This window comes from Pygoscelis adeliae, unplaced genomic scaffold (genome assembly GCF_000699105.1).
Source record: "Pygoscelis adeliae isolate BGI_AS28 unplaced genomic scaffold, ASM69910v1 Scaffold242, whole genome shotgun sequence".
Classification (NCBI taxonomy): Eukaryota; Metazoa; Chordata; class Aves; order Sphenisciformes; family Spheniscidae; genus Pygoscelis; species Pygoscelis adeliae.
Window position 1 is genome coordinate 4,244,139 of NW_008824369.1, and position 14,290 is coordinate 4,258,428.

The 14,290-nt window shown below is 44.8% G+C and overlaps 1 protein-coding gene across 1 annotated transcript; it reads right to left on the minus strand.

Annotated features, from left to right (window-relative positions):
* Positions 1-1,650: 1,650 nt before the first annotated feature.
* LOC103913537 (cytochrome P450 3A9-like) lies at positions 1,651-12,974 on the minus strand. Its single transcript, XM_009320036.1, is given in 14 exon segments — positions 1,651-1,749; positions 1,970-2,132; positions 2,967-3,193; positions 3,632-3,792; positions 4,193-4,277; positions 4,944-5,071; positions 6,113-6,261; positions 7,275-7,363; positions 7,631-7,744; positions 8,360-8,419; positions 8,421-8,460; positions 9,579-9,631; positions 10,064-10,157; positions 12,904-12,974. Coding segments are annotated over 14 exon segments (1,533 nt in total).
* Positions 12,975-14,290: the final 1,316 nt, after the last annotated feature.

The window sequence follows — 14,290 nt, forward strand, 5'->3', positions numbered from 1 at the left end:
TGGCAGCACTCCTAACTATGCCTTGCTGTGTACATAGCAAAACCCAAACAATTTTTCACAGATGATGAATCAGAAGGGAGCACTATAATTGTTTTATCTGCCTTTTGGGACAGCACAAGCTGCTTACTCTTGAATTAGAGACTGGTGAATGTTGCTGTATCTTCCTGAAAAATGGACAGCTTTGGGGGATTTCCAGTGATCAGGAATCCACTGCACTGTTGGCTGACCACTCTCAAACCCCTAAATTGCCGTTGTTGTTAGAATGGACATGAATTCTTGAATAAATCTCTACTATGTTGGATTGTAGCATTTGGGTCATGTTGCGGTTTTGTCTGTTAAACTAAAGAGAAAATCATGTGGCCGTGGGAGAGAATTATAGACCGTGATTCGGAAAATATTGCCTTGGAGTGAAGGATGCCAGGAGAAAGTTAAGGGGTGACTTGATCTGGTTTGCAGCTCTTCTAAAAACCTTTCCCTTTTTACTAGCATCCTTCTTGGTTTGTAGGTGTCAAGACCAGCACAATATACTGGGGTTAATTAGTGTGTGAAATTCAGAGCCGGGAGAACCTCCCACCTACTTTTTGATATTCCTTGCTTATATGGTCAGGGATGGCATAAGTCCTTTGGTCAAAGCATCACGCTGATGGCAGGACCAGCCCTTAGGGCCCAAGCTGTAGAATGCTCTGGAGCAGTTCAAGAGCAAAGCAGTTTGCAGCAGGCTAACATCCCACCATGGGCAATGTGTAAACCCCATCCATGGCTCTGGGAGGCAAGCCTCAGCTATAAGCTGTGTCCAGACAATTTTGCCAGGAGCAGTGGCCCTCCTGCAGTGCTGTCACCACCTCCTGCAAGCTGCTCCTGCTGCTCTCTGCAATCCAGCCTCTGTCGCTCCAGCATGGAAAAGGGTCGGCCAGTGCTGAACTGAAGGCAACCTCTTAAACTAAGAGGTGGGATTTATAGTGTTTGTGAAATACTGTACAAATGGGAGGGTTTGATCACATTAAATGAAGGATTAGATTCATTAAATTAAGTAGAAAGCAATGTACATGGTTAATTTAAAGGGTTGAATACCACCTGAATACAGTTTTTAAATAGGAAGTGATCAGCCGCTATACACGACAGAGCAGCTCTCAAACATTTTTAATGACAGTATTTGTACACGCTTTAGTCTAATTAACACATGGCACAAGAGAAGTTTGGTAACTAGGATGTAGTCTCACACCAGTTGTCTCAATTATAACACATGAAATTTCAAGCATCAATACACCAAGAACATCACCCGTCCCTGCCCAGCAAGGTCTGGTGATTTGCATCTCCATCACACCTTGTTTCTCTGGGATGTGACAGTAATTCCTTCTCTCCAGATGGAGAAGTCCCCTTAGAAGTAAGTGGATGATCAGCTTCTCATTTGGATTTATTTCTTGTTTTCTGCAATCAAAATTAAGGGGACTGTGTATTGTCACTGCCCAGTGATCCACATTACATTTGACAGCTATGTTTATTAGTAAATATGTAGTAATTGCTTCCAGAATTAACTAGAGCTCCTCTGCCGTGTCTGTACGTGTAGGAGAGATTTCCTGCAATGTGTGATCCCTTTGTTAGCACAGCACTCATTAGATGCCAGAGAATTGTTGCACACACGGCTGGGTTTTATGCCTCTGCAGGTGCGGTGTGGGTTCGGGGAACGAACTTCAGAATAATCGGTTTCTCTGGTTTTAAGGATCCCTGTGAACTCAGCTTAAGAGGGATCTGCAACAATAAGAGGAAAAACACACTTGGAGATAGACAAATTAAATAAGTAGAGATTAAAGGAAAGAAACTTGGCCGCGGTTTGGACATAACTTGATCCATAGTGCCTGAAAGTGCACCTCCCCCTGAAAGTGCAAAGCATCTGGTGTCAGCACCCACAGTGAGAAACCAGGCACCTGGCTCTTCATGTGCGAGTTTCAAAACGTAATGTGCTCCTCACCTGAGTTTCTTTGCAGGTCTGGAAGGTGAAATGTTGCAATAGGATGGTGATGGCAACTTTCAGGGTGAGGAGAGCAAACCGCATCGCAATGCAGTTCCTGGGACCAGCTCCAAAGGGCAGGTACGTATATGGGTCTATGGCCTTTTTGTTTTCCTTACTGAACCTGGATAATGACATGGTTGGGGAAAAAAAATGAAGGCAGCAAAAAACCAAAAAGCTACACATCTGTATTACTTATCCAGAGATCTCTTGCTGGTGCCCTACAGAGACTTGTTTGGTTTTTCGCTAAGGTATCTCAGCATACCCCAGCAATTGAGTGCTGTGTCAGAGCCCTCGTCCAGGATGGGGTGCGATCCCACTTCAGGGTTTAGTTAACTTCTACTCTGGATGGACAGAATTAAAGAGTGATGGGAAAATCTACACGCTCTCCCAATATAACTGATATTTCCTATTTGTCGTATTTAGTGAGAGAGAAACCAGGGGTTTGTCTGTTAGGATCAGCTTATGGCTTCAGGCTTGCTGGGAACGAGAGGTTGATACCGATTATAAAAATAACCAACTAGGGAAAAGCTATCGCTTCCTTGAAAACAAAGAGGGAAGGCAACTCTGGAAGGATCAACTCCGGTATGTTTTGTAGCAAAGCCTGGGTGATGGAAACAGGTGCAGCAATGAAGATTATACAGCAAGATGGCTAGCAATTACAAAAAAACCTCACCACTTACCCACTCTGTCAGCAAGCCTAAAAACTGTGTATAAGATGTTGTGAGGTATCAGTGTTATTCCCCCAATAAGATTACATTGTTTGAAACCCTGCTTTAAGTGCAAAGCTCATTTTCTTCTTAAAATGACATTCCCATGAGCCTGCAATTTCTCATCGGTATTGTTTGTAAAAAGATAGGAAGAACACCATTAGGAAGCTAATCAGAGATTAATACTTAATTACTACATGAGGAAAAAGCAGCATGATATTTCTTCCCTTTCATTATGCCTTTTGTACCTTTCTGGTCTGAACTCTTCTGGGTTTGGCCAGTATTCGGAGTTGTAGTGCAGGGTATGGGATGGGATCATAACAATGGCTCCTTTGGGAATGGTCACTCCATTTATTTCTACGTCTTTCTTGCAGGTTCTCTCAAGCCGTCCTCCAATGGGGAAGAGCCGAAGGGTTTCGCTCACTGTCATGTCAAGATATTCCAAATGCATCACTGCCTCATATGTGAGAGGAGCCTGTAGGATGACAGGAGAAAGGTGACCAGGTATGTTGGCATGAGGATTGGATTGTCCCAAAATGAATGCTGAGACCAGAGTGTCCCCAACCCTTGCTGCCCCAACTCAGATTCACTGAAGAACAAAATGCAAGGAAGAAATTGCGTAATTGGTTTCATTTTCCATCCCTGAGTGATGGAAATGCCTGGAAATCCACATCCACTCGTGCATGGGTGCAGAGTTTGGCAAATGGGTTTGTGCAGTGGGGTGGCCTGTAAGGTGTCAGCTGCCAAAATAAAATCACTACAGGGCTGAGTTGTGTCAGTGTGTGTGCCTCTGAGAGCTGTCAGAAGATCCCAGGAGGAGGGTCTTTAGGAGCTAGAGATTTCTCATTGTCTTGACTGAACAAGGAGGACAGCAGGGTCAGAGGGTCTTCACCATCACTCAAGGTCCCCTTACCTTGTTGGGTAAAACGGTGTCGATTTCCTCCAGCAATTTTTGCTGCACGTCGGGATGCGTGGCCAGTGCGTGCGCCAGGTAACAAAGCGCGTTGCTGGTGGGCTCGTAGCCAGCAAAAATAAACATGAGTGCCTGTGACAGGATCTCTCTGTCAGTCAGGCCTGTGAGGAGAGAGGATGTGAGGAGATGAGCAAAACTGGTGTTGGTTTATGGTCTCAGCAAGGAACGGGTAGCAACAAGCGGGGTTGACGCAGGTTTGTTGTGGTCGTTTTCTGATAGCACATTTGTAGCTACTCTGCTATCTGTCTGGAAAAAGTCATTTGATAGAGGACCCAGATGATTTCCCAGGTATAAATAATTGACACAGCAGTCCTAGTCCCTCGCAAAGGACCTGGGGGATTCCCCTTAGCCCCAGTGCTGGCAACAAGGGACAGACTACTGCCTGGAGCTGGTCGGTGGAGATGGTGGTGACCCATTGAGCCTTTCTCTGGGAAACAGCTCCCCATATTCTCCTCACTCCCACAGCCCCTGTTCCCATGATGAATATTTGGATGTTGTTACCTTTAAATGAGCGATTTGCTTCATTGCTCCCGTCACTGGTTGAGTTCTGGGATTCAATCATCAGCTGCAGAAAATCTACTCTGCCCTGAGAAGAAAAGCAGGAGAGTTTCTTTGACAGGTCCCTTGGGGGGCTCAGATAAGCAGATTTCATAGCCTAAGCACAATTTTTAAACTGAAAGTGTCCACAAAATGCACGACTTCCTTGTTGTAAAACACAACACTTGCATTTTTATTTTGGAAACCTATCTGTCCTTTTCATGAAGCCATCAGGTGGGAGAGCAGTGTCTCGAATGAATTTCAGGATAGGGATCCAAACTCTAAAAGGGAGAATTTTGACAGGAAGCAGCTGTAATTTTTGAAAAGCGAGAGGGGAAGACACAACCCTGAAAGGTGATATTGCTGCTCTTGTGCTGCTTACTCTGCGCTCTCTTATCCTCTGCCTAATCTTCTTCAGGGAGTCTCCTACTTTGTTGACTTATTACAAGTTTTGCAAACCCAAGCTTAATGCAGTTCTACCAAGCCTTTATCTGGATTTAGCTTCAGATCATGAATGTACAAAGTCCATGTCCTTCTCTGCCAGAACGGGTCAGGTGAGGCTTTTCTGACAGTATTAAAATCAACTGTTTACACTTAAGTAGATTCAGGGTTTTGTTGAGTCATTGTACTTTGGCTTCACCTTTGATACAATCACTCTATATTTCACTTAAGTGTATTTTCTGCCACAATTGCTAGCAAATTCACGCTTGCTTACCTTGTAAGTCTCCTTTTCACGATCCTGCTTAATTTTGGAGATGGAGCTCATGAAGAAATCTGTAACACCACTGGGGAAGAAGCTTCTATTCATCTTGACCAAAAGAGGAGTAATGAATGGACATACAGCTGAAAAACAAATTGAGAATAAAATCGCACACTGTAAACAAACTCCACCTCATATAAGATAGCTATGGGTGTTACTGAGGAAGTAATCATGCTGCTGAGAACTTACTTCCTCTCTTGATTTCTTTACCTGGGCAAAGCCTGGGCTTTGCCTTTTTTTCCTTTCTCTTTCTTGGGTTAGTTTGTCTTGACGCAACCCTCCCCCAAGTTCCTGTCAACTGGGCACAACTGAGGTGGGTATAACCTTTGCTTTAAGAGATGGCCAAAGCATATGCCACCTTCTTTTTCTAAGGCACTACTTTCTAGGGAGAGGTTACTTCTGTGCATTGAACAGCACTATGCAAGGAATGTGGCTTAAGAGAAATATGGCAAGTTCTGAACTCTTTTTTTTTTTTCAGGCTGAGCTATTCACTGCTGTGCTATGCTCATGCAAACATTTTCAAGTCCCCTTCAGAGCATTTCCTTCATTATAGAAACTGGATCTTGAGCTTGTGTATAGATTCCTTATATCTACAGCACCAGAACCTCCTCTATGCACAGATCACAACTTTCCCTGTGTTTTAGCAAGGTATCTAATCTTGATTTAAGCTTGCAAGTGATTTAAGGTCCATCTCCATCACCGTAAGCTATTGCACTGCTAGGAAATTGCATCTAATTACAGTCCCCACTCACACTCTCTTCCAGAAAATGCATTTCACCACCCCCCTCAAGCCTCGCAGCTGAACTTGCTTTTCAACCTTTGAACGATTTTCCAGCACTTATTTGGATATTGGCAGGGGTGTTCATATGTTTCTTGCATTGTGGATGCCAAAGGTGGAGGAAGTTTTTACCCATATCCTTCCCAGAAGGATCCTTCCCTTCTAGCATGAAGCTAACAATGAGGAAACAAGACGAGCCATTAGGACTTCCATCCTAGCTAGTCAAGTTACCTAAGCAATAGTTGATTGGTTAATGTATAGGATGCACCAGTCTGATCTGCTTGCTAAAGTCACACTTCCGTAGTACTGACACCTGAATGAAGTTTTCAACAAAAATGTCACCTACATATAAAGAGAAAGAGTGGGCTAAGAAAGTCAAACTTGACCAACTTCTGCACCTCTCTGACAAAGGGGTCTTTGGGGTTGTTCATGGAGTCGATGTTCACCCCGAACGAAGTGCTGGTGGTGATGTCCATGCTGTAGCTTCCAAAGATGCTGGAAAGATGGAAAAGATACTATGGTTAAATATTGGACCAAGTGAATATATTTTTTCCTAGTGTCTGTGACATTCATACAAATTCTCATAAGACCTCCTGCCCTGGTTTTGAAAAGGAAATTGGATATATGGGAACTGAAAAGCACTTATAGTGAAAGGGATAGATTTTTAGAGAGCTTTGGTTTCAAGCCTGCATGGGTTTTGAAATCGGACAGCTTTTCTGAGGATTTTAGAACAGTGTGTAGCTACATGAACAGGTTAGTGCAAGAACAGCATGTGGCTCTTGAGCATGTTAGCTTCTTGGGCAGGGGTGGTAACACACCTTGCTTCTAACATGCCATGAAAATGGTCTTGTTCAACCCAGCACATCCCTATAATATTACAAATTGTCCAAGCCCTCCTTTTATGGGGTTTTTAGTAGGGGAGAGCTCTGTTGGTGTGTGACTACTGGTGCGCAGCTGCTCCTTCTTCATCCCTGCTTTGAAATTAGGGGTGAAATACACACGTTTTGTTCCAGAGCCCATATGGAGGGCACAGATGAGGATGACGCACCTGGGGCCACACTACAGCCTCCTGCCCCACTCCCCCCAGCAATGGGACAAGTGATGGATGAGCATCCCACAGTGCTGTGTGGGGCAGAGAGGCCAGCATCCTGCGGTATAAGAAGGTGGTGCACAGAAATCCTGAGTATGTGCAGGGAAAACTGGGTTTTGCTGGTGGATTTAGGGTTATCTTGGATCTGTGGATTCACAAAGCTGTACTGGAGCATTTTTCTCCCCATCCAATTCACTTTAGAAGACTTCTCTCTGGGTCTCTGCCTCTAGGAAGTTTCACTAACATCCCAGCTTAAATTTTCCCTTTCAAATTTCCAGCCAGGCTTTCAGCTAGTCCAGCTCTTCATTTCAGAGGTCTGGTTTACCCAGCGAGCAATCTGCATTGCCAGTAACAAATGAACTGCAGCACTTGCTAACAAGGTTTGCTGCTTAGCCTGCTGCTCCTAGCAGCTACTCACTCCTTTACAGGTAGATTGTTGTCCTTTTCTGCTCGCTTTTGAACATTTTTCACCAAAACTTCCCCATAGTGCTTCATTATAGCAAACATCTGTAACACAAACCAGAGATGGTCACTTAAATATAGTACATTTTATTCCTTTAAGACAGGCTTACAAAGACTACAGGGTGTTTCATGAATATTTATAAATAAAGATCTTTCTGCTAAGGTTTTATTTTAAGCCTTTTTCATTTTAAATTAGGCATAAATTAAACAGGCCAGCTTAGTTGCCAGGCTCTGACTAAAGAAATCAGACCCCTATAACAATCTCAGCCTGAAAACACTGATTTAGTTTGTACCTGCTTCTCTGTGTTTTACCTCCTTTAGTTTCCCACTGGTGAAGGTTGGAGAGAGCACAGTGCGAATCCTTTTCCACTGTTCATCTTCGGCTAATGAGAGAGCATTGGCCAGCTCCCCTGCTAGATCTACTCGCTAGAGGGAAAAAAGGCAAGGTGTTAACCCCAGAAAAGTTGGCGGCTTCCTTGCAAGGGTGGCAATGTAGCATGCAAGTCCCTGCCCAGGCTATTTCAGGGGCATTACTGCTGGCAGCAGGCTAAGGCCTTACAAACAGCCTCTCTCAAGACACACATACATAAATAATCCCCTTTTCTGCCGTAAACCAGCTGTGAGATGCCATTTCTATATCCAGAACAAGTAACCCAACAAGCCCATCACCTGTATGTATGTGTGTACCCACACCTAACCATGCCACCCAAAGCCTGCATCCCAGCTGGAGGCACATGCGCTAGCTGGACCCTTACAGATTCCGGCACGCTCACACAGTCTCAAATTCATCCGTATATATAGGTGTGAGAGCAGAATTTGTCTGATGTGCAGGCTGTATGTCACTGTTCCTCTGCCAGGCTGGGTATGCAGTCCCCAGGCCGTAAGGCAGGGGAACAGTGACATACAGTGGCCATTTACAGTAATCCCTATAGTGCAGTCACTCGTCTCCTAGGGGAACCCTGCTGTATGCTTGGCATGCTTGTTTCCTCCTGTACTTTGTTTTTTGGACTCTGTGACACATCACAATGCTTCTGCTCTTACCCTCCGGTTGGTAAAGGTGGAGTAACAGTCTTTAACCAGCACAGATTTAATGATCTGGGGGGTCCATGACAGCCACCACAGGTTGCCTGCCATCATAAATCCTGGTGGGGGGAGGAGACAAATAAACAACCCTTGAAGTGCAAGGCTTGGCTGATGCCCATGAAACAAAATGCATTAAACAAACGTCCTCCATCACCAGCCTTGCTGTTCTGCAGATGCCTAAGTACAGAAATGTAGAAAGTAGAGATGGAAAAGAACTCCCAGGCCTTCTCCCATCTGGTTTTGTAAATGATAAAGGGGGCTAAACACCTTCCAAATTCACTGGGAAATGAGCAGGGCTCAGTCCCTCAAAGGACCAGATACTAAATGAAGCAAGTGTCTTCACTTTCTCCCCTGACTCTGTGTTTTTCCAGGCACTTAAACACGTTACAGTATTAGAAGGAAACTTGTTCGACCCCTTTCAGACTCTTGAATTGGGTGTCTGGAGACAGGCTGACAGCACTGAAATGTCCTTGGAGATGAAACTCAATCCTTGTTTTTGTCTTTTTAAGCTGCCAGTTCTGAATGCTTTCCTGGAACAGATGTAGATTAAGTGGATTTATGCACTTCCTCGTTTATATAAACATATCTTTTCCAGACTCCATTTTTTAAAGTTGCTATAGGGACCAATGGATGCATTATAGAGGATATGCAAGTTTGTAGCCCAAGTTATAACAGCAGCGATAAAAGTCATAGGAGATGTCCAGAGCAGAGCAACGATAGCTGTACTAGCTCCCACCGCAGCAGGTAAGGATCAGCAGCGCAAGGATGTTGGCAGACTTTGGATCTGCTTCTTCACTCGGTATTGGGAGTCACTCACATTCCTCTGCTGTTGGTAAACCAGAGGAACCCAACCTCCAGTTCCAGATTCTCCCTTAAGTAAATAGTAGCTTTGCTGCTGATTTTTTTAGGAGCAGGTGAGGGCCTTTTGTTATCAGCTTTAAAAGAGCTTTCATAGTATAGGTCAAAGCAACTTCCATATAGCGTGACAGCAGCACAGCCCTGCAATCATCAGGCTTTAATGTAAGTCACCACGAGCACCCTATCGTTGGTGTTCTCATTGTGCCGGGACCGACAGGGCTGCAGGTAGAGAAAAGGGAGCTTTCCTAATGAAATTTTTTTCTCTGCTTTTTATGGATTCTAGTTTTACCTTAAGAAGAGATCAGTGGTTCATACTCACCCCCAGACTTTCCCATATTTTTGGAAACATTCATTGTCAAACTCCAAGAAACCCTGTGGAAAGCAATTTAAAAATTATCTCAGTGAGGATGCAGTGGAGGGGATGATGCTGGAGAGGCTGGGTTGGGTGGAATATCTGTAAACTGATGTTCAGAGCTGCCTTCTGAGTTCTCCTCCTCTCCAAAAACATCACGAAAGACAGCATAAACATACATAGTGCTTGTGAATGAGCTGCTTGCCAGGATGTGCCAGCAAAGGGCAGCTGTAAATCAGCCACCCACGAATGCTTGTTTGGAGATGCTGTAAAGGCAAGGCCCCATGGCCTGGGTTACTGAGCCCTTATCCCACGCTGGCCTTCGCACAGCCTGTGCGTTACAGCGGAGCTTGGCATTTGGAGATAACTTATCATCGCCATGTATCTGCTTAGCTACAACTGTATGAGCAGGGGTGGATATTTCTGGAGCAGGCAAGGCTTCGGTCACTTACTTTGCGATACGCCAGGTATGTCCCAAAGAAAGGCAGAGGTCTTGGCCCAGGAATACCCAACTTCTTGAACAAACCAAATGGCCATGTCCCATATCTATGGGACAGAAAAGACAACTGAGTGCTACATCACCGTGGCCCTGGGGCTGTGAGCTCTCCTAAATCTGGAGACTGCAGCAACATCCCTTTGGCTCTAAGTAGAGGAGGTTGATCCAGGAGCTAGAAAAAAGTGGCCCAAAAGAAAATTGCCCTGTAAGAACTGTTTAATAATCATGGTAAGGCTCACTGCTGCCACACAGAGCTTCAGAGAGATCACTTTGATGTAAACGCAGCTGTCTCCTGAAGGCATAGGTGCTCTGGTGGAAACAGGACCTTAAAGCCTTTAGCAAAAGTCAAAAGAGGAGATCATTGCCAACCAAAGGAGAGGCAGAAAAGGGAGCTGGAAGAAGGAATGCCAAGCTTACATGTTTTTATTGAAGAGAAATCAAAGCAGTGCCAGAAGTGATGTCCCAAACAGGGCTTTTGTCAAGTTGCACTTTAATTTCATTTATTGTTCTCCCTCCCCTTAGCCTGGCATTAGCTCAGTGGTGCGTCAGGAATTCTTGTCTTGATGGTTTTCTCTTTAGATTTTATTGACAGCTTTGCAGATTTCTTTCCTCTGAAGCACCCTTTTTGGCAGCTGTAAAGTTATTACTTCTACCTCGGGGCCTTCTGTTTCTCAACAAGGGCCTGGGCTGCAGCCTTTTGAATCTTATCTTTGGCTGTGTTGAAAGAACTCCTCAAAATATTTGTTTTTAGTTAGCAGCTGCAGCTTCCCAAGTGAGTGGTTCATCGCAGAAGGGACGTAAAACTGCAAAGGTTTGGCAGAGGGATGTTATCAGAGATCCTTTTTGGGCCGTGTGGCAGCAGCCACTCAGCCAGCATCTTGGGGATGCTTTCCTGAAAAGCCAGAGTCCAGGCTGAGACGTAGGGGGATTTCCGTTGCAATTAGTAACACTTTTCTAAATCTGGGGGACCCCAAATGAGATCAGTCCCCCCAGCACAGGTTCTGCCAGAGCACAAAAGCAGACCTCATTTTTATGGCCCAAACAGAGCAGGCAAAAAACAGGTAACGGTGTGTTTGCAGGTGCAGAAAGGTTTCAGAGAGCTCAGTTTGTCAACATTCAACCTTTTCTGTCAAAGGCTAATTCGGTACTAGGTATAAAATGTTTGTGGATTCTCATTTGTAATGTTTATGGGCAGCCGGGGCTGCGGGAGGACCAGGAAATGCTGGGCTGGGCTGGTTACAAAGCCCAGAAACACTATAGGAACATAGGCTAGGCTAGGCTTTGTCCATTTGAAACATGGCCAGGAAAACAGTCTAATGCTTTTACAACTAAAACGTGACGTGGTTTTCTGCAGGCTGAGAAGGACTATTCAGTGTAAAGCCAGAGAATAATCATCACTTCTTCTTACCATGGATGTGAACCAGAAAAGCCTGATATTCCTTCATGTCTGAACTGGAACAGCGTTGCCCCAGATGAAAAAGAAACATCTGAACAACCTCGCTGTGCTATATGGGCAGTGAAATTTCTATTTTAGCTCAGATATCAGAGCACAAAGATCTGGGCTTTGTCCCTTTTGCCACAACAAAATTGTAAGTGGCTGCAGAAGGTGGGAGTCTGGTAACCAGCAATCTCAGATGGCCACAGTTATTGAAATATGAGGGTTTGGGTCAATAATGAGGGTGGTTGGGTTTTTGGGGGGGTTGTTTGTTGGTTTGGGGGTTTTTTTTAAGAGTCTGCCCCAAACAAGCTTTCGAGTGATCCAAATCACAGGAAAGAGTTTGAAAAACAGGACTAAAAGTTTCAGAGCTTACTGAACTGCCATGGTTGGAGCATTGCCAGGGCAGACAAATGGGTTGTGCTCGTGTGCACCACATTAATCATTAAGGTTTACGGCTAGCAACATTCTGTCTCTGCCTAAGGGCTTGTCAACACTACAGAGTTTGTCAGTCCAGCCTTGTTGGCAGGGGCTGCCAGCGGAGACACTGTATGTCCCAGCAGAAGGGGGTTTTCAGCCAGCCCTGCTACGCTACAGGGCCGAACAGCATCAGCAAAGTGGACAAAAGCATTTTCTCGCTAGCATGGCTCCTCTGAAGCAGCGGGGTACACTTCTGCCTGATGGAGTCTGTCTGAAAAGCCAGGAGCAGAGAGCTGACCTTGCTCTGGGCTTCATTTCTTCCCCCAGCAAGTGTGGGCTGTGGGGACCGGCATGGGATGCTGTCCCTGCAGGCGTGTGGCAAATCTAACTTCTGTAAAGTGTCCCTCCTGGTCCAGGTGCCCGTGCATGGAGCGTCTTACCTGACCACTACGGATGGAGTCAGGAAGAGTAAGAACTGATCCTATGAATTTCTGGTGCCTTTCTGCTGCTCTCCACCTTTACAGGTCATGCAGCAGTGTCATCTACTGCCTGCTCCGCTCCATAGGGCAACCTCAGTCAGGGAGGCACAGCCTTCCTTAGACTGTATTTCTGTGGAAAATAACCTAACGGATCATGATCCTCACTGAAGCCAGCACCCTGCTGGTAACGAATGCCTGGCACCATTATTATTCGATTATTGCTTTGATGCTTAGCAGCAAGCTCGTAACAGTGCACGGGAACACTCCAAACCTTGGAGCAAGATCACGCGTCTGTACGGTCTTTAGACTCCTCTGCTATTTCCCAGAGCCTCGTTAGAGGCTGGAAATCTGGAAATCACACCTACCTCTTTGCTCTTTGGCAGTCTAGTTGCATGAAAACGAACAATGGCAAGAACAGGAAAATGGTATGAGCAAAGAACCAATAAAGAATATTTTACTCACGCTACCAGGAGGGCCACAAAAATAAGCAAAAGGGCCCATGTCTCTGTAGAGAAGGAGGGCAGCAGGTTCATTTTGGTACTTCTCTGGTTGGCTTCGAGTTCTGTTTTGATGTGTTTGTCCTAGCTCTGTGGGAAATAGGAGCGTTTTGCAGTGTGCAATCTTTTGTGTCAAATCATATGATTTAGGGGCCGTCCTTCTGTCGTGAAGGAGGAGTGGAAGGCAAAGGTAGCAAACTATGCTAACCTGAAAAACACGATTCCTGTGATAGATAAATGCCTGGCTGAACTGTCTAAGGTTCAAATTATTTAATACGTCTGTTGCCAGGCATTCCAGCTAGTTTCTCTGTTGTAATACTAAGTAATAACTGACTTCTTATTGGGTAATGCTCCTGGGCTCCTACACCAAAATAAATAAAACCAAGTTACAATGAAAAGGTAAATCCCAAAGCAGGTGTTGGTTTACAAAAGTGAAAGAGAAGTGAAAAGGTTATTCATATATTGTACGACAAGATCTTTTCTGGCAGCTGAATTAACTTTGGTAGAATTTAAGATTTGGTTTAAAATATCTTTCTTTCTGTGTTGTAAAAAGCAAGTGCTGACTGCTTCTGCCTGTGATGGGTCAGAAGCAGCTTCTAACAAAGGCAGGAATTTGCCCCTTATAAAGGCTTTAGAAGTCCACCTTGTTTGCTGGCTTGTGGCCAGGCGTTTTGTAAGAGAAATACTGTCATTCCACAACTGCAAGCAGTTAAAGTACCATCATCTCCAAAACACCAGCTCATGAATAAAAACAGCATGCACCCTTCTGCAGCAGCTGGCAAGAAGACACAAGCAAAGGGAAAACAGATTTTGTAATGGTTCTCCTGTAAGGATGGTGCAGAAAATTGATAGCATCCTAGAGGTATAGATGTGCTAAGAGAAGATTACGACGGTGGAGAAAGCTGGGCTGTTTGGATGGTGTTTGTTAGTGGCCATAATGTTAGGGCAGGAGGCTATATGGTTTGCACAGATGCGTACTACAGCATCTTTAGGGCTTCATTCAGAAGTCTAAAATGAGCAATTCCCTTCCTATTGGCAGAGCTGCCATCTTCAAAAGTTTACTGACTGCACGGGGTGCAAATAACTGGGTGTTATGAATATTTGGCACATTAAATGCCTCATGTCTCCAAGGACGTTGCTGTAACTGATTCTGAGTTGACTGATAAGTGGGTCTCAGTCCACATGGTGATACAAGACATTGAGAGTCATCATCTGACTTATCTCAGCAGCATTTGTATCTCATTTCACCTTTGCTTGGCCTTTGCTCTGACCTTCAGAGACAACTCAGTTGCAGATTATTTTGTAATAAACACAGTCTACTTTAGTTTGACATGAACAGGCAAGTTCATGAC